At 38.8% G+C, this 21,685-nt stretch overlaps 1 protein-coding gene across 2 annotated transcripts in view; it reads right to left on the reverse strand.

Annotated features, from left to right (window-relative positions):
• The window catches only part of PRDM6 (PR/SET domain 6), a 96,055-nt gene that overhangs the window by 70,000 nt on the left and 4,370 nt on the right, over positions 1-21,685 (reverse strand). For both annotated transcript variants that reach the window (XM_075931937.1, XM_075931939.1), the window contains exon 3: positions 10,901-11,208. In XM_075931937.1, coding sequence (XP_075788052.1) covers positions 10,901-11,208 — 308 coding nt within the window. The remainder of the gene's footprint in view (positions 1-10,900; positions 11,209-21,685) is intronic.

A 21,685-nucleotide genomic window follows, 5' to 3' on the forward strand; every position in this document is an offset into this window, starting at 1 on the left:
TCCCTTATTTATATCATCATCCCGAAAGTCAGAACCAGTGTGCCAACTGGTGTGATTTGAGTCATAACCACCCAGGATATCCAATGCTTACCAGAGAAACTACACATTCAAGAATCCAAATTCACCACTGGTGTAAACAGTCACAGCTCCTTTGGCTTCAGTAGAGCTGCAACACTGAGGTCAACGCTATATTTTGTCTATTATCCTCATGGACAGTGAAGTTACCTAAAAGTCTAGGGGACTCCAATTTCACTCCCAACTCAGAACTAATCAAAGGAAGTTTGGCAAGTAGCAGGTGACCAGAATTTCTAAATCTTGAAACTCATATATAACATATACTGGGTATTTCCTAACCTGGCAACAAAGAGGAACAAGCTGTCATCTTGTTTACCTTCCCCTCATGCTGATTACAAGACGACATAGACAGGTATACTGTAGAACCAACAGGAGACCAGCAAGTCATCCAAACAGATCTTTGTGATGTAAACAAGACTGGGTATCTCCCAGTGGGGAGACAACTTCATCAGCAACCAACCATGCAAGCAAGAAATGTACCTAAGCCCCAATCATTTACTCCTAAATAATCAAATCTGTATATAATCAAATCTGTACATACCACCTTCTCCCACTGGAGTAATAGAAGGATAGAATCCTGTGGACATAACTGAAGCCAATCTAAAAACAACAGAAATCTCAGGCATATTTAAAAAAAGATGTTTTTGAAAAATAGCAAACTAAAAGACCCCACTTTTAAGATTGCCAGATATAATGGTGATCTAAAAAAGAATATTTGCTACCAAACCATACTGGTCTAAAATTCTTTGTGGCAAAAACAACAAACATTAATATCCTAATCTCCCCCAAATGATCTTCTTACATGACTGCAATACATTAGATTGGCTGAAAATATTTAACCCTATTTTTATTTATTTTACATAAAATACATTTCAGTACTTTCATTAGTTTGCCTTAAGGTTATATGAAAAGAGAGAAAATATTCTTAATTTGAATAATTAGCATTATTTTATTTCCAATTTCACTACTTTATAATAAATGTACAGTAAATAGTAGTCTCAAATTTCTTCTATTGATAATAAAGTTTCCATGATAATTAAGGCCTGATAGACCAACTTAGCTCGGCTTCACAGTACATACCATAACTGAAATTGACTGTTAAGAGACACCCATATATATGCACATATGCCTGCTATGTGACCATTTTGCCAAATCTATGTGATAAATATGCAATGTAATATGCATCAGAAACATAAGTGTTATTGGTTTTTACAAAATACCAAAAAGAGGAAAATGTATTTTTATGCAGATGTTTACCTAACTAAACACAATATATTGTTGTGCAATCACTGAAAATACTGTCTTTTCAAAATAAAATGTTAGCCTTGTGTCAAGCCATAGCATAACCATAATCAGAGTGCTTTTAAGGTAATTTTGTCCTAATCTTATCAAATTAGTGCTGGGTGTACACTGAGGTACAACCTAGAGGTTCTGCAGTGCTTCTCAGAGAAAATGCCATCTCCTTATCTTGAAAAACGCTGATTAAAAACAGTGAATAAAGCACTGCTGTATGGTATTCACTCTGTCCTGAAATTCTGACTAAGGCACCAAAGGGAGTTTTGCTAAAGCAAGAACTGACTAAGGACCGCAGGATTTGACCCTATATGACCACAATCAGCATGCGGTCTGACACAGACTGGTGTGTTGCCAACCAGATTTGAACATAATCTACATTTTTTCTAAAGTAACATTCAATAATGTTCTGCATATTAAGGTAACAGTGTCCCGATATTTTTATCAGACATATTTCTGATTTTTTTTACACATTCAGAATATGTTATGGGTTTTGTGCTTAATGGTTAAATGCTTAGTGGATTTATTGTATTTGTTCTGCCAAAGGAAAATTTACTTCAAGAGTGTATTCTCATTGAGACATGATGTCTTTATTATGTCTTCTAGAAATAATTGACCCAAATCAAGTTACTATACAGTATATCTATTGGTTAATTAGAACTTTAAGAAGTAACAAATAAAACACACTATTGACTTTTATATCTTCAATCAAATAAATATTTACAGCTACAATTTGCAAAAATTATTTACCTTTCAATAATGGATCACACAGAGAATATGCACTATAGACTCCAATGAATGTTTAGATCAGCAGCAAACAAATTACGGGTGAAAGGGGAAAAAGCTTTCCTGCTATCATTGCAGCCTATAAATAGCATGCCATCTCATGTGTGTTGCCTTTAAAAATGTGTGATCTTTTAGGTTAGTAGACTTATTTCAATGCATAATTGACCTTGAGATGGAAAACAACCTCATAGTAGAGAGGCATCTTATTTTAGTGAACAATGACTATAGGTATTAGAGGACATGTCTGTTGTCAATGCTCATTGCTGCAACCTGCCTATACCACACTGGGACAATCAATTTTGTAAATGATTGCAATAATCAAGGAAATTGCCTAATTTATAAATCCTTGCATACAGCATTTTAATGGATTCCTACATTTTAATGCTGATGCCTTCAGAGCTAAATGAATTGTTGTCCAAGCTGTCATTACACAAAATGATAAAAACATCCAGTCTTGTAGGTAACCACATCTCATGGATATTCAGATCATCAGGATACAATCACTCATTTGTGACTCCTACAATAGTTTTGCATTACAAAACCACAAGAACAGTGAAAAAGCCACAGTTTCCTTGTGAATGAGTCTTTACTGAAATTGCTGATGAAAGTTTTGGAATTCTTATATGTAAAGCCGATAGGGCAGGAGGGATTGAATCTGCCACTTTAGGGGCTTCCACAGCATGAGCTAAAAGCCAACTAACTGGCTCTCAGCTAAGGCTGTAGAGCAGACTTCACTCTCCCTTGTCAGTGGTCTCAGTGCCTATGGGTTACATATGAATCACTTAACGCTGAAAATGTTTAAACTTTAATTAATCGCATCCTCAAAATGTCCATAGTTTTCCTTGCAGTGACATTTTGCTCTTCTTTTTTTCCCCCCTCTGTAGAGTAACATGCTACCTCATTTCAGTAACTAAGAGCCAGATCTAATGCACAAACTTTCTGATCATGAATCATATAAACACAAGCAATGTTAATACCAAGACTGCACAAATGCAAAGGCCAGTACTAGGTGCTATTATTAACAGGCAATTCTATGAAATCCACCTGAAACTTGTACTGCATACTTAACCTGGTTTCACAAATGTACTTATACCTAGATGGCTATTTTCAGTTAAACCTTGAGCAATTGATTTCAGCCAATAGTGTGCTGTCAGTACTTTACTTACTGCTCAATCTCACTAACCTGACATTTATGGTGTACTGATTGGCCTCTGTCAGTGGTGGAGGTTGTAAATTCACTTTGAAAAGCTTTGTGTTAACAGCCTTCAGCCAGGCACTGAGAAGAGTACGAGCAGGCAGGCTGACAATTGCTCGACCTCCTGCCCTTATTACAGTGAGTAAATCAGGCTTTGAGCCATTAGGCTGGAGCCTAAGGCCTACACAAAAAGGATTGACATGACTAAAGGTCAACCTCTGTCACACATGTGTAACAATTTGGATAATGGAATTCTGTAACTTATCTGAAAAGGGTGGCAAATGCGTAGATGGAAAGTATATGTTATATTAGATTTTTCAGCTTTTATGTTAAGTAGTTTTTCAAGAGTTAGTATTTTTTGTCAATATATATTTGATGTCATGAAATAAGAGGATAAAAAGTATAAAGAAGTGATCAGGATAATTATGTGAAATACTGAACATCTTTTCCATACTGAAAAATTTGTTCTGGATTTAAGTACAATAGATTTTTTAATGGTAACTATCACCAGTATATTATTGGAATCAAATATACTGTATATTTTGAGTATCCATACACATTATTAAAGTGCTGCCTTTATTCCTGTTTAATAAAAAGTCAATACAAATAATTCACAGTTAATGGCATCATAAATTAGGAGTGATTTTATGCCTTAGAAACTAGATTTTTCCAGCAATGAAAATTGCTTTTTCTAATAAGTGAAAATTATAAAGTACATGTTCAAATTATTCCAGAGTTTCTTTTAATCCATGTTACTGTGATGCAATCTCATTTGATCCACATGGAAAACTACTGGGTCAAATGAGGACATGCATTAACTAATATATATTTCATTGTCATATTTTGAGTTCCCAAGACACCATGAAAAAAATCAAGTTATTGCAAGGCCTGTGAATTTATAAACAATATTTTTTCTGACACAATTGAGTGAGATTGTGAATCTCCTTCTCACTTACTCTCTTTGTGAAGTAGTTAAACCTTTATTTTTAATAACTGTTGACACTGGACATATGCATAACTGATATGTGCATGACTGTTACCCCAGGGTTTTGCAAAGCTCACATTGTCTTCAATGGGAACAGGTTTGATCCTAAGTTAAATTACTGTTTTACTATATGGCTATGTCTACACTCGCGGCTTCTTCCACGAGTAATATGCAAATGAGGCTAAGCATGGAATATCGCTGAGCCTCATTTGCATACCTGATGAGCCACCATTTTTTTCAGAAGAGGCTCTTGCCCAAGAAGGAGCGTCTACACTGCCCTTTCTTACACAAGAAAACCCTCTTGTGCAAAGCCATTACACCTATTACTTTTCAGGAAGAACGGCATTGTGCAAGAGGGTTTCTCTTGCACAAGAAGGGGCAGTGTAGATGCTCCTTCTTGTGCAAGAACCTCTTCTGGAAAAAATGGTGGCTCATTAGGTATGCAAATGAGGCTTGGCGATATTCCACGCTTAGCCTAATTTGCATATTACTCGCGCAAGAGCCACGAGTGTAGACATAGCCTATGTGTTTTTAGATTTGTGTGCCTAGAGGTATGATAGGTGTATCAATCAAATAAATGCATTGCACGCAGACGTATGAATGACTCTTAAACAGAAAAGGTGTTCCTAATGAGAAACATCAAATGGGCTAAATGTAATTGTTTGAAGGAAACTATGTTAACATACCTTTTATATTTGAAATTAAAGTAATTTCAGATATAGTTTTGTATTTAAACACTTCAGTAAGGAATCTATAAATTAGTAAAGATACTAGAAGAAACATGATAGTAAATGATCATGAAAAACTGTTTGGATCAAGCTGCTTTATAGCAGCTTAGTGCAATTACCTCCTAAGGTGCATAAATTAAATACGCTGTGACCCTGAAAGTGATCTTACTGAACTTCTAGCTTGCTGATTTTCTGAACACAATACTAGCAATATTTCCAATACACACAATTTTAATTTATGTATGATAAAAACAGAGTTTGCCCCAAAAAGACGATATCTTATGAGGCAAAACAAAAACAGCAACACCAACTGCTACTCTGCATAATTTAAGACATAACAGGTTTATTTTGAGAGCAAAATTATTTGAATTTCATGAACATGACATATTTGAAACAGAGCTGACAAGCCCTCTAGATTATCAGATGATGGATTGCTAGGAAACATAATTTTCACTTTAATAGAACTATGGCATGTACATAATTCTATCCCCTAGTGCTTTTTCTGTAACAGGCAAATTTGGGCCAAAACTATAGCTTAGTATGAATGCATATGTATCATTATAACTGCTATAAGTTATTAATTTAAAGATAATGATTCTTTCTATAAATGAAAACATACAAATGTGTTCAGTACACAGTCTATGGGGCTTCATTATAATGAGATATAACGTGTATCTCATTATAGTTTCTTATCTTGTTCCCACTGACATACATCCATGGAAAAATTCTCATTGACTTCAATGAGAACATCGAAACACATGATACCATACAGAAAGGGCAGGAGAACTTGTCCTTATACTAATACCAATTAATGTTGCCCATCTTGAGGACAAAACAGAACTGCTGTATTTTCATTTTGAAATTATTAATAAATCTCATTTTATGTGTATTTGTATTCACTTCTTTAAATAAAACTAACGGATAACAATAAAAGATAAGATCCACACATAAAAGCAAAACTTTCAACTACATCTAACATTATGACATAAAAATCAAATCACAATAAAATATAATAATTTAGTTGATATACTCTTGAATATGTCAAGAACAATTATTTAACTGATTTCCAGAATAAAGCAGTAATGAGGGCAAAATGTTACTAGTATAAAGAGGAAAAGGCAAGTATAAGATTCAATCCTTCAATAACGCTATCTCTGAAATTATAGTAAAACTTTGCTTCATCTAAGTGATCAAAATGGTTCTGCTTTAAGTATTTTTGAGGAAAAAATCCATTTATCATTCAATTCTTTCTAGGATTTATGAAGTCTGAAAAACTTCATCTACTAAAACTTCTGTATTTTATTCCAACAGAATTTTAAGTGTATCCCTTATGCATTCCTTAAGTCTAGTCCTATTAAATTCTGATGTTAAGCAGAAAGGGGAAACCATGTGCAACTAGATTAATTTATCTCTAGGGAATAAGGACACATTAATAATTGAGATAATGTTTTCATATATGTTAGAATCAAGTGTGCCTTTTCACTTCTTTATTAGAAAACACATTAAGGGAAAATTATCTCATTCTCATCAATAAGACCTAATTGCTGAGAAAGTCTCTGTTTTCTTTGCAATAACATTAGAAAAGGATTGTTCCCATTACTTCAAAATAGAAAAAAAAAGGATCAGAAAAGTTATCAAGCACTGTTGGAGTAAATGCCTGTATTACCCAAGAGAATGTTTACTTAATACACCCAGTACTGTTTTCCTTTTAAACAAATCAGAGTTTATTGTATCTAGATTAAAGTGGGCCAAAGGGCGGGAGGAGGGGGGGGGGGCGGCGCGGGTGTGGAGAAGGAAGAGAAACAACCACAACTAAAATGAGTAATATTTTTGGCTATCTGAAGATCTGATCTTACTATAGATTATTAAAAAAAATGCCTTAGGTAATTGCTAAAGAACTCTATAATTTCCCATGAACACCCATAGGTGTCAAGATGTGAAGTAATGGAATGGTGTTTAATTTATTCTAAAATGCTGTCCATTGAGATATATGGGTTACATGTAAAGCAAACACTGACTACATTGTGGGAGAACTCATGCAGACAAACCAAAGAATATTTCCATGGTTTTGTACCTTATATCAAATGCAATAATTCTGATGTTTGCCACAACAAACAAAATTAAAAAGCACCAAATCTGTACCTATGTATAATTGTTTTTGGAATAGTTCTTCAGTTTACTTAGCACACACTGAAAACAATGAAAAGCTGTAAATTGAAACAAAAATCCATCAACATAATTATGCAATACCACAAGAAAAAATATTAGAAAACTATTTAGAGTACTGAAGAAAACAAACGTTACCTCGCTAAGATCCATTAGGACTTTAATATTGAATTATAAATCTGTAGTCACTTTTACATTTGAATCTGATTTTAAAAGGGAAATGGAAGGGAATTAATTACAGTTACTAATTTATAAAAGGACAAAGGTGATCCTTTAATTTTGACTATCTACTTTTTATTCTATGAGATATACTAAAAGTATATAGATTTTTCAACCACAAGTATTTTTTCATTTATTCACAGAAATCACTCTGTAAAACTGCAATTTCCTCCTGATCTCTTTCCTTTGCTATATTAGTTATTTAGTAAATATCTATATTTAAAAAATAAAAAGTAACATTTTGAGGGTCAAAATAAACAAAAATTGTCCAAAACTTGAGGGTTTTCTGATGGCTATTTTTTTTTCTTCTTGTATTAATAATATGCCTAAATGTACTCCCACTGAAGTCAATAGGAGTTTTATAATTAACTTCAACTGGAACAGGATCTGGCCCAATATATAAAATAGGTGAAATTCTGACCCCAATGAAATTATTGGCAAAACTCCCACTGACTTCAATAGAGCCACAATTTCACCCAATGCATTTTGACACATGATGGAGCTAATCTTTCAGTCTTGATGTAAAACTCTTACTGGCCTCAATGCTAGGTTTCGTAAGGACTGCAGAAAAGGGCCTTGAGAATATATATAGGTATTGTGGCAGTGCCAAGGAACCAAAGTTATCTATGAAGGGCCGAATAATGCTAGTTGCTGTACAGACGTGTACCAAAATAATAGCCTTGACCCAAAGAACTTACAGGTCTGCAGTGAATGAATACAGTCAATATTTGCATGTTTTGAATCCATAATACTAAACATCTAGTAAAAATCCTTATGACAGTTCTAAATAAAATTGGGCTGCGTCTACACAACAGAGCTTAACTCGAAATAAGCTATGCAAATTCAGCTACATCTACACAGCAATTATTTTGAAATAGCTTGTTTTGAAATAGCTAGTGTCTACACAGCACTTATTTCGAAATAGAGCACTCTTCCTCTGACTTCCCTTACTGCTCATACAATGAGAGTTACAGGAGTCAGAGTAAGAAGTCCTCCAGCTTGACAGTATTTCAACATTATGTCAAAATAACTGCCTGCTGTGTAATGCAGACTAAGTTATTTCAAAATAATGCTAGTTATTTTGACATAATGTTGCTGTGTAGGTGTACCCTTGGAGACTAATGACATCAATATTCTCATTCTCTTCAATGAGCTTTGGATCAGGTCCTGAAGCAGCAAACACTTTCCGAACTTCTCTAGCTCAGCAAGTTAACAATGATGATATTGCTTGTTTAGGTGCAGGGTTGGAACCACTAATTTCACAAATGCTTCCTCCTCTTCTGGACGAAAGGCACAATCCTACCAACACTCTGCAGATATCTCTCCCCTTGATTTCAGTGGGAGTTCTTTCCACAAAGGATAGGGTTGCCAGGTCACAAAGGGACCCTGGCAGTTCTGGTCAGTGCCACCAGCTGGACAGTTAAAAGTCTGGTCAGCATTGCAGCATGGCTAAGACCAACTCCCTGCCTGCCTGGCTCCGTGCAGCTCTTGGAAGCAGCATCATGTTTCCCCTCTGGCTCCTATGCACAAGAACAGATAGGGGGGTTCCACATGCTGCCCCTGCCACAAGTGCTGGCTCTGCAGCTCCCATTGGCCGGGAGTTGCAGAATTGCCTGGGCTCACCTTCACATAGGAACTGGGAGGGAGGGGGGAAGAGAGGGGAAGCAGGAGGGAGAGACATGCTGCTGCTTCCAGTAGCTGCTTGAGGTAAATGCCTCCTATAGCCCACACCCCTGAGTCCCCCCTGCATCCCAACTCCCTGTCCCAGCCCCAATCCCCTTCTCACTCTCTGAACCCTTTGATCCCAGCCCTCTGAAACCGTCAGCTATACGTCCCATCCCTGAGCTTCCTCCAGCACTCCTAGATCCCATCACAGAGCCCACACCCTCAGCCAGAATCCTCACCCCCTCTCACATCCCAACCCACTGCCTCAGTCCAGAGCCCCCTTCTACACCATGAATTCTTCATTTCTGGTCACACCCCCAGAGTCCGTACCCCAGGCCAGAGCCTTCATCCACCCATACCTCAGTCTCCTGAGCCAGCCCAGTGAAAATAAGCGAGTAAGTGAGAGTGGGGAGAGAAAGCGACAGAGGGAGGAGGGTTAGCGTGAGCGTGGTAGGGCCTCAGAGGAGCAGTGGGACAAGATTCAGTTTTGTGTAAATAGAAAGTTAGCAACCCTAACAGAGGATATACAGAATCAGGCCTGAAATCTTCAAGCACAAAACATAAATTTCAAGGGACAAAAATACTACAGAAATTATGTTACGAATTAAGGAGAAATGAGTGGGAAAAAGATAAAGAGCTCAGGATGCCATTCCTCTTTTTATAATAAACATGCAATTGAATAAATACTAGGACATGATGAGGGATGGAGAGGACACTTTTGTTAGATTTCTATTGTTAAAGCTCTGCCTAAAATCAGCACACTTTTCTTCTTGTTTTAAAACTAACTTACTGAAATGCAAAACTACTCAACACAATTGTTTATCATCTCTGTAAAAAAATAGAGCTTTCTGGCCAGCACAACACAGGGGCTAGCTTGCAACTTGAGGATCATTAATACAGCTGAATTTTAAATTTCTAAAAGCAGGGATTTCTCAAATGGTGCTGCACTGGCAAACCGTGAGTTATAGTGGAATAGTGACTGGGGAAGCCCCTGTAAAGCCAAGTACAATGTAGATTTTATGATTTCTTAAACTGGCCTGGAATCTACAAACAATGTCCATTTGAACTACACCTCAATTCTACGGCTGAAATGCCTTTACACTGGGTGTCAGCATCTACTGCCAAACAGCACTGCACTTCTCCTTTCAAGAGGACAGCTACTAAGAAGGAATTGTCAAACAAAAATCTAACCCTGGATTCTGAGCAAGTTTATTTACAATACCACAGGAGATGGCCAAAACTAAGGACAGTAGCTTTACTAGTGGTGACTGACCTCATCCTCAACATGGGAGTGTAACACACAGGAACATTTCCAGGCTACAAAGATGACTGGTCTGAGCACATAATGTGCCATCTCAAACTGAGTTCCCTCCATTCAAACGAAAATGGAGTGACACGTATTGGGACCACTCATCTCCCTGGGCTGCTGTCACTTGGATAAAGATGAAAGAAGCTTTGTATGTTTGGAATATGGCCACCTCAGACCATATCTCCATATTAAAGATAAGAGAATGTGCAACAATCTGCCTCTTTTTCATGCAAAGAAGCTGCAGTTTTAAGGTCTCCACTAGTTTGCCAATAGTATCCTCAGTTGGAGAAAGTGTAGGCAAATATACCAGGCATATATTACTGATTTCATACTTGAATCCATTGTGGGTGCTTTGGGATAAGATAAATCTATTCATTATGTACAGAGGAACTAAACTATATGTCCTACATACAATGATATCTGATATAGACTTTGAGAAAAATCAAACTTTTATAAGGAATAGAAAGAAGATGACTTACTTCCCAGAGGTGCTGTGTGTTCCTGATGGCTCCCGTTTGAACCTTCTCTGGCAGAAGCACAACTCCCTGGAAAGGTCCAATCCAGGTGCCCTGCTGGATCCTCTGAGCAGCGCAGATGCCATAGGCCAGACCAGGCACAGTGCTCGTACACAGACACACTTCCCGAGGCAGGTCCCTGAGCCATTCAGGAATCTCAGGTGGAGGTGCTGCAGCTGCAGCACTACTAGTGCCCACTAGGCGGCGCAGAGAGTGAAGTGGCCCGTGCATGGGGCACTCACCATTGCGGTTATCAGCACACATGTCACATCCTAGGAGACAAACAGAAAAGAGAGAAATTAACCCTGTGTCATTGAGACTCTACTGTCATCTCCATCACAGACAAGGATACAGAGATTCCTTCACCTTTTTATCCTTTTAAAGAGATCCTTGTAAACACACACACACTTTTGCACATTGTTTTACTCCCTTCTCATTACCTTACCAAAGCCCTTAAAAGAGGAATGTAAGAGCTTCAACAGAAGCTCAGCAGACAGTCTGCAAGAACAGTGCATTCATAGACCTGCCAAGTCTCACTCATTGGAACAGAGTAAGATTAGATTTTTTGATTAACATAAAGACTGTTTTAAACCATCTGCCTCTTATAATGGGGATTTAGGAATATGCTTTAGTGAGTCATTTTATACCTTATTCATGATTTTTTAATCCTTTCCCACATTCATCTTACTACAACTCAATTCAGGGGTGTTATTGGAAAGGAAGTTAATTTGATCCTTATTTCTTACAAAAAAATTAGCTCTAGCTCCACAGTGCCATGTACATGCATGTATGCTTATTTAATACAAAGTAGAAAAGGAAAACTCTCAATGGTGAATTAGATCTATGAAATTTTATTCATTTGCTTTCTTACAGCCTCATCTGACCTTCCCCAGGCACCACAAGACAGCTTTAAGAACATTGTTTTATTGCACAATAATACATGTTTAATGTCTCTTATAGCAGATGAGGATGATGATAACACCATATTTGGTGTTGTGACCAGCTCCTAACAAAAAGGCCACTGTTAAAATACTGATTACACCAACTACCGCTATTAATGATGGTTCTATATTTTGGGCAAATGTGACTGGTATTTTCTTTTATAAGCAAAGAAATTTTGGAAAAGTGTTTCCATTACACATTTCTACATATGCCACGAGTGCTAGACTTCCAGGAAAATGTTTCATGCTCAGGAAATCCATTTCTCTGGAGATACATTGAGTTAATGTAATAATAAATCTATTGAACTATGTTACTGTCCTCGGCACATTTTACATCTTGTAGCATAATTAAAGTTTTTATATGAACCTAGTCCAGAAATACAAACAAAAAGCAATAATTGCACAGTATTCACATAGCAATTCGTGGTTCCCCCCCCCCCCCCCCCTAATAATTTTACATTAGCCACATGCATTCTTATAAAAATAATGCAAACTATTCACCAGAGGGGCTGGGGTTTAGTGGTCTAACTTACAGATGTGGAATAACTAGACTCCCTGGAACCACAGGTTCAAATCCCAGCAGGACTGATTCAATCCTTCTTCCTTCGAAGGTAGATGAATTGAGTAATTCCATGCCATTTATTATGTTGGAGTCTTTCAGATGAAGCCTTAAGAAAACCCTTCTGTCTCTACTCTGCATGGACATTAAGGGATACATTTTCAAAACACTGCCTCTATTTGTGCATTCACAAATTCTTGCACATGCTTTTTATTGCCCTTTTTTTTTAGTATTATCACCTACTGTCTATATGTATACCTATCACATGTAAGTAATGAGAAACTTACAAGGGTTAGTAAATGGTAAATGTAATTTAGTATGAAATGCCCTTGAACATTTGTTGCTAAAATATCCCAGGGCTCTTCTCTTTAAGCAGATTTCCATATCCCTTACAAATATAGCCTGTGCCCGTTCACTGCTATCCTCCACTAGAGAAGTGACTTCAGTTAAGTGATTCTATAGAGAGAGATGTCTGTATCACATAACTCTTGTGGAAGAAGCTCATAGAAGAGATGGGATTGCACAGGAAACTCTTTGTTTCATCTCATGAAATTTTTAATTCATCTTGCAATCTGAAAGCAAGGTTTGTAGGACCATAAATGGGAGCAAAGGGAATGGTTTTCAAAATATACAAATATTCCAAAATCTATGTGGAAATCTTGATGTATACTGCTATGTCTTCCCCAACTATGTTAAGGCCACTCCTTTACCCAAGAAAGTTTGCCAATATGAAGCAGGAACCCACAGGAGTTAGTTCAGACAGTCAGCATTAAAGGGGCAAATTGTTCTCCACATATTTAGCAGGAGATGAAGCAACCTAGACATGTGTCCCTGAAATACAGTACTCCCTTCCCTACCCAGCACATTCTTCAGAGTATGTGGTTTGTGCTACTGACGTTTATCTCCTCCTTCTATGTTGACTACTTCTATGGGTCTATTTGCATACCTTTAATTTCCTCTCAGCCAAAATGTGGCCCAGGATTTCTAAAGAACTTTGAGATTCTCTGATGTGAAATGTGCTTTATAAATATAAAAATAGTATGAAGGGCGGATTATTAGAACATATTTTATTTGAACATATTTTACTTTAAAATATGAATTAGAACATATTTTATTTCAATCTATTTACTTCAATCTATTTGTTTATGAAACCTCATTTAAAACTCATATCAAATCTGTATGTAAGATGAAATATGTATACCTGATTTTGTCAATTAATTTTTAAAATATTTATATTTTAAAAAGGTCCAAGTTAACAAGAAAACATATATTATACAAGAAAATGTTCCAGACATAATTCATTGTCTCCCTTTCTCATACAAAATTGAGAATTTGATACTTACTAGTCTTGAGAGAGAATAACTATATAGCAAACACTAGCAATAGCAATTCCCAAAATCATATTTAGGTGATAAAGTATAGCAAATCTAGGTTTATATTTTCAAAGCTTATTTGGAAAGTAGAGAAAAATATCACAACACCCTACCTTTCCCAACAGAAGCCTAAGGGTCAAGAATGATTATTATGGCCTCAATCCTGCAACTCTTACATATCAAAACTTCAGTTGCAGGCAATGCGTGTTTGACACATGCAAATATATTAGACAAGGTCCCAAATGGCAAAAAAGACAACTGTCAAATAAGTATTCTTTTAAAAAAAATCTGATTCTCATCATGCAATCTAAAAAGAAAGCATTCTATAGGAAAACCCCAGGATTTAGGAAAAAGATGGCTAATCAAAATCTCAGCATCTTGAACCAGGAATAATTCGAACCCTGTTTGGTGAACTTTTAGATGTGTAATCTTCTTCTAATGTCCTTGTTACTAATAGTGATAGAAATGTAGCCGTGTTAGTCTGGTGTAGCTGAAACAAAATACAGGAGTATGTAGCACTTTAAAGACTAACAAGATGGTTTATTAGATGATGAGCTTTCGTGGGCCAGACCCACTTCCTGGGTCTGGCCCACGAAAGCTCATCATCTAATAAACCATCTTGTTAGTCTTTAAAGTGCTACATAGTCCTGTATCTTGTTACTAATGGTTCTCTTGGAAACACATCATCTGCGGAACAACTTCAGTAAATGAAGCCAAAGTTAGCATCTTCTTAACTCTGTTCAGGAAACTCCAGTATCATCTCCCTGTTCCCTACTACTAGGTATACAACATACATTTATTTATTTTTAATGTACATATAGCCTCCTCCCCACACACACTTTTTAGAAGCTCCCTTGATTTATCCATTGTATTCTGTATTTGATTATAAATGTGGATTCGTGGTATGAAAACAACTTTTTAGCTCTATCTCCAAGAGACGGAGGCTGGGAATTTCACAGAATCATAGAACTGGAAGGAACCTCAAGAAGTCATCCAGTCCCCTGCACTCATAGCTGGACCAAGCACCACCGAGAGCATCCCTGACACGTGTTTGTCTAACCTGCTCTTAAAAATCTCCGTAGGCCATTTATTCCAGTAGTTAACCACCCTAATGTCATTTTTCCTAATGTCTGAGCTAAACCTCCCTTGCTGCAGTTTAAGCTCATTGCTTCTTGTCCTATCATTAGAGGTTAAGGAGAATACTTTTTCTCTTTCCTCCTTGTAACGACTTTTTAAGGACTTGAAACTGTTATCCCCCTCTCAGTCTTCTCTTTTCTAGACTAAACAAATCCAATTCTTTCAATCTTTCTTCATAGGTTATTTAATCATTTTTGTTGCTTTTCTCTAGATTTTTTTCCAATTTGTCCACATCTTTTCTGAAATGTGGCTTCCAGAACTGAACACAAGATTCCAGCTAAGGCCTAATCATTGAGGAGTAAAGGGAAATAATTACTTCTTGTGTGTGGCTTACAACACTCCTGCAAATATATCCCAAAATTATGTTTGGGGTTTTTTTTACAACAGTGTCACGTTGTTGATTCATATTTATCTTGTGGTCCACTATGACTCCTAGAACCCTTTCCAGAGTACTTCTTCCTAAGTAGTCATTTCCCATTTTCTTTGTGTGCAACTGATTGTTCATACCTAAGTGGAAATGCATTTGTCCTTATTTAATTTAATCCTATTTACCTCAGACCATTTCCTCAGTTTGTCCAGATAATTCTGAATCATAATCCTGTCCTCCAAAGCACTTATAACCCCTCCCAGATGGATATCATCTGCAGACTTTTATAAGCTTAATCTCTATGCCATTATCTAAATCATTGATGAAGATACTGAACAGAACAGTCCCCAAACTGATCCTTGCAGAACCCCACTCATTATGGCCTTCCAACATAACTCTGATCCACTGATAACTACTTCCCGGGAACAGATATCCAACCAATTATGCACCTACCTTAAAGTAGCCCCATCTATGTTGTATTTCCCTAATGTATTAATAGGAAGAAATATAAATGGACACCATGTCACTGTCACTTGGCCCCAAAAGAAGGTTCTCTTTCACCAGCGAGCAAAAGGTGCTGCTGCTCCCTTTTCACTAACTACCTCCAGGAAACAATAATAGGTGATGTTTGGCATCTGCATGATTTTGATTTCCTGATGTGCTTTTCCTCTTTCATTCCTATTAAGGCTGAAGACTCAAAAGCTGGATATTTCCTGAAACCAGGCTAGCTAGAGAGCTTGGTGTAAAAGAAAAGGGTGTTGACATTGCATTGTTAGTCTGTCATAAATGCGAAGGAAGACCTTAATCATTCATGCTCTTAATCAAATGATTAAAAATATGTAATTACATTCAATTACATTCCAAGCAAATTTCCTAGATTAAAAAAAGTAAAAACTCTTGAATACATATTTTACCTTGCTTAGGGAACATTGTTATTGTTCTTGCCCTTTCCCTTTTTATGAATTTTTTTTCATCTGATCATTCTCAGGATGATTCTTAAGCAACATATTTAAGCCTTTCCTGCTCACTTCATCCATCCAGCCAAAGACAGCCCTAACGAATGAGTCCTTTATCTCAAAGGAGGAAAAAATCTTCAATCTCAAGTAATGGGGAAGGGGAGGAGGGGAAAGGAGGAAGTTTAATTTCTAGAACATGGGAATTGCTGATCTGGAGCAGCCTAATGGCCCAGCTAAGCCAGAATTGTGGCTCACACAGTAGCCACTTACTGGATATATCAGAACAATGTGTAAGATAGTCGACATAACTGGAAATTTTCTTCTATCCCCCACTTGTAATTGACTTACACCCAGAAGTATGAGGATTCTATTGTACTACTGGAGTTTCCAAACAAAAAAACTCTATGTGCAATATGAAGGCAGAAGGGCCTTGCTGGGCTTTCTGTAAATGGAAGGGCAGTCAGTCCAAGAGGTACACAGGGGCTGCCACCCAGAACAATAAGTAGGATACTATTGGGTCAGACTCACTTTTTGGCTCTAATGGATCCAAAGGAGCTCTGGTAATGAACACTACATACTTCATCTAAAGCTCACTGAAGTCAATGAGAATACTTCCACAGATTTATATCAATTATGGATCAGCCCCTAATTCAGGAATAGTAGCCTGAAGAAGTGGCAATAAAAAATAGATTGAATGGGAACGGCTGAAGCATGAGAGACTACAGTTAAAACGGGATGTCTCCTCCTAAAATTCAGCATTACCTCCCTGGAAATGCTGGAGCTAACAAATGAGCATGGAGCCAGACTTTTCAGAGAGAGTTCACAATCACTATCCCCACACTCCGTTGAAGTATAGGAAGAAGGAGTAAGAAGAAGCAAGGAGCAAGAGAAAAAATGTAAATGAACTATTTGTAGAGTTGCTTTCTATGGCTCGTTCTAGGGAGGACTGCAATATTTTTATCATTTATTTTGCCCCATACAAAAACTTCCATTAAAAGAATACACCATAAAGTCTGAAGTATAACTCCATGCATATACAGGAACAACTCTCAGACTCAAGCAAACAAAAGCACTCACAGTTGCACCAAAAAGATACACACACACAACTTCGAAGTGCATTAATTCGAATAACAGCAGCACTGTTCATTTTAAAAGAAAGCTGAATGGATGAGGAAAGTTCTTGACAGTGCCTGTAGAAACCAGCAATAGTATAAACCAACTAACCAGCTGTAACAATAAATGAAAGAAAATACATTTCATCTCAGCAATAATGTGTTTCAAAGGTGCAGTTATGCTGGATACCTGCAGTTTGTTGGTATTGAAGAAGTTTGGCTTTTGACCTTGTGCTTCATGATTCACTATGAGTCTGCAGGCATCCAATATAATTGCCCATTATTTCAAATGTTATTGCTAGCATATAAATATAAATCATATATACTAAACCTTATCTCTTTGTATAGGCACATAATATACACACCTGGGAGGAAGGATGGTCTTGGTGCTTAAGGACCTAAACTGGGATTTAGGAGAACTGCACTTTGGCTTCCTGACTGCTATAGACCTTTTATGTGACCTTAGGTAAGCCACTTAATCTCCCCGGCTGTGCCTAGACTGGCAAGTTTTATACTAGCTGTCTACACTGGCCACTTGAATTTCCGCAAGAACACTGACTTCCTACTGTCTGAAATCAGTGCTTCTTGCGGAAATACTACACTGCTTCCGTTCGGGCAAAAGTCCTTTTGCACAAAGCTTTTGCGCAAAAGGGCCAGTGTAGATAGCTCAGATTTGTTTTGTGCAAAAAAGCCCTGATCGCGAAAAGTGCTTTTGCGGAAAAGCGTCCGTGCCAATCTAGACGCTCTTTTCCGCAAATGCTTTTAACGGAAAACTTTTCCGTTAAAAGCATTTGCGGAAAATCATGCCAGTCCAGACATAGCCCCCATGTCTCAGTTTCTTCACTGGTAAACTGGAACTAGTATGTCACTACTTCCTATGGGTATTATCAAGAAGACAACTTCATCACAATGGCTACGTCTAGACTGGCATGATTTTCCGCAAATGCTTTTAACGGAAAAGTTTTCTGTTAAAAGCGTGTGTGGAAAAGAGCATCTAAATTGGCACAGACACTTTTCCGCAAAAGCACTTTTTGCAGAAAAACGTCCGTGCCAATCTAGATGCGCTTTTGCGCAAAAAAGCCCCGATCGCCATTTTTGTGATCAGGGCTTTTTTGCGCAAAACAAATCTGAGCTGTCTACATTGGCCCTTTTGCGCAAAAGCTTTGCGCAAAAGGACTTTTGCCCGAACGGGAGCAGCATAGTATTTCCGCAAGAAGCACTGATTTCTGACAGTAGAAAGTCAGTGTTCTTGTGGAAATTCAGGTGGCCAGTGTAGACAGCTGGCAGGTTTTTCTGCAAAAGTAACTGCTTTTGCAGAAAAACTTGCCAGTCTAGACACAGCCAATGAGTAAGGCTCTTAGAGAGCCTCTCATGAAAAAAAAAAAAAAACACCTCCTCATCCCACAGAATTTTTTGCCTCCTGTCTGATGCGAGGGCATCAGCTCTTTTCTTTAATTTATTTTCCTGTTGGCAGATTGGCTAATTCTCTATGGGTGTGTCTACACAGCAGAGCTTAACTCAAAATATGCTACCCATGCTTTGAGCTATGTAAATTTAATATCTTATTTCAAAATTGGGAGCATCTACACCGCACTTATTTCGAAATAGAGCACTCGTTCTCTGACTCCTCATACAATGAGGTTTACAGGATTCAGTGAGAAGTCCTCCTGTTTGATGGTATTTCAATATTATTTCAAAATAACTGCGGGCTGTGTAGAAGCAGATTAAGTTATTTCGAAATAATATTGCTGTGTAGAAGTACCCAGGTGGGATTGTGTGTCAAATTATCTTATTCGTGATTATTAGTATTTGTGTTAAACCAAGTCACTCATCACTATTTATATATGCCCATGAATAGAACCATATGCAAAAAATGAGACAGCATGAAGACAGGTAAAGTACATTTTTCATACATTTACAAAGCTAGAATATTTTAAACATTATTTTGACTTTCCTGCTTTATTACAGGTTACTTTAGCTCAGCCACTAATAGGGAGAAAGGGGACTTGATTGGTCACTGGTTGGGAAACGAGAGCATTTTTTACCTTCTCCAGGATCTTCTAAGAGGTCTGATTTTGCCCAGGTGGAAATTCTCCCCTTTGAAGCATGTTGGGGGAGGGGGAATTGAAGCCTAGTGAGCTTGGATTCACACTGTGGACTGAATGGATTCACACCGCTCCTCACTCTGGAACAGAAAGCACCTGGGGGCAGCTACAGGTCCGTCCCGCCCCCAGCGTCCCAGAGCGCCCGCACAGGCAATAGTAGCGAAGGCAGCAGCAAAGCAGAGACCCGCCTCTGGCTCTCGAGGCTTTGCGCGTGGACTCGGGCTTGGCTTCAGCAGAGGTCTCCGCACTCGGGCTAAGTTTAATGCGGGAAAGGGGGCGCCGCGCTCTCGCGCCCACTTCCCAGGGCTCCTCTCCCCAGGTCTTTGGGGTTGTCTTCTCCGCAGCAGCGCCACCGCTTTTTACAACGCGGGTTGAAAGCAAGCCCCGCCCTCCCCGGGGACCTTTCTCCTCAGCGCCGCCCTCTCTCGGGCAGGCGGGCTCGGCAGCAGGTGCCGGCCGGCAGACAGAGGCCATGTGCGGATGGTACCATCTCCCCCGGGCTCCCCGGAGAGTGCACGCCAGCTATGGCTGCCCCCTTTTCAATGGGATCATGGGGAAACACGCCCCACGGGGGCCATCAAGGCAGGAGAGGAAGGTGCCCTCCGCTGCTAGAGGAGAACTCGCTGGATGCTCTTTAAAAGCACGTGCGCCGGGTTTTTCTCTTTGCACAAGCCCCAAGCCCAGCCCCCTCCCCTTCGCTCAAACCAGCAAGAATAAGACCCTCCCTCACTCGCTCTCCCTCTCCCCCAGAGCTTAGGAAGAGCTTTGTCCCTACAAGTCTCAGACACAGATCGGGGGGTGGTTTCCACTGGGTCGATTCTGGGGGTGAAGCGCTTCCCTATAGGACCGGGAGTGAGATCAGGAGGTCACCCCCTCTCCCGCCTCCTAGAGAGCCGGATGGGCAGGTGACTTCTGTATGCAGAACAGAGCGGGGTGATGTGGGGTTTGCTGGAAACCCCTCCCTGCTGGAAACAGAATAAACAGGGTGTTCGGGGCGATGGGGTTTGTGTGTCTGTGTGTGATGGTTTCCGTCTTCCACTGAGTGTACGAAGGAATTAAATCTCCGTGTCAGGTATCAGAAGGCCAGGAGAATATTGTGTGTAGATAAACCTTGCCACCCCCTGCCCCTGAGAGACCCCCATATACAATGTAGAAATGATGAATGGGCTCTGGGAAAGGAGATCGAAGCTCGCTCTGCGCTGGCTCCACTCTCTTCAACAAAACTATAGGGCAATTAATTGTGGCTTGTCCCCTCATCCTTCATCTCCTTGTGGCACATATCGATGGAGATTACTGCTGATGGACCATTTTATCACCTTAAATAAACAGTCGCCACCTTCTCTAACCTCAATCTAATATATGGCCGCTATGTGTAAGGGTGCTGGGTAACTAATGATGTAAAATAGCTAACCCATACGTGTTCCCAGTAATCTGCACAAATGCAAATCTTGCCCACGCTGATGCACTTCCCTGAATGTGAAATACACACACTAGGTACCAGCTCCCTGGAAATTGAAGAGCACTAGGCGTACAGACTGCTGGTTCATGTGACCCCTGAGTTTTACACAGCCTATTTATTACCGCGGCAGGCTAGCGCTTCACAGTGAAGGTGGAGGACTCAGCCTTTCCATTAGAAAAGCTGTTATCCAAGACCAAGGGACCGTTTGGGTGCATTTCAGCTTTCCCCCACACTGAAACTTTGTATTCAAATACCCAGCCCTCATGCCCTCCTGTATGTATTCCCTCCCATACACAACCCTCTCATAATTCTGCTCTTTTGAAATGAAGAGCGGCTCCGAAAATTGCCCCAGACGCGTATTTTTACACCTGCAGCATTACCATTGATTTTAACAGAAATCCTGCCTACTCCAATGGGAGCAAAGACTGCTGGTTTGGCTCTAATTAGTTTGATTATTGTGATTGTCTAACTGAAAGCAACTGTTTGAGACAACACCTCCACCCCCCACCCGCAGCTACTTAGCTCACAATCCCTGGGAATTTATTTAAAAATACAACACTTTCCAATTGATGTTTGAAAATCGTGCCGTGTGTTTGCGGACTAACTTTTTCATATCTATCTTTAATGTCTTAACAGTGACAGGATATTGAAGACAACAAATAAGCACGATAATATATAGGATAAAGTGGATGGTTGTATGAGAGTAATTTTTTACTATTAGTGGGTAAATAATACGCATT

Source organism: Pelodiscus sinensis, chromosome 6, assembly GCF_049634645.1.
Source record: "Pelodiscus sinensis isolate JC-2024 chromosome 6, ASM4963464v1, whole genome shotgun sequence".
Classification (NCBI taxonomy): domain Eukaryota; kingdom Metazoa; phylum Chordata; order Testudines; family Trionychidae; genus Pelodiscus; species Pelodiscus sinensis.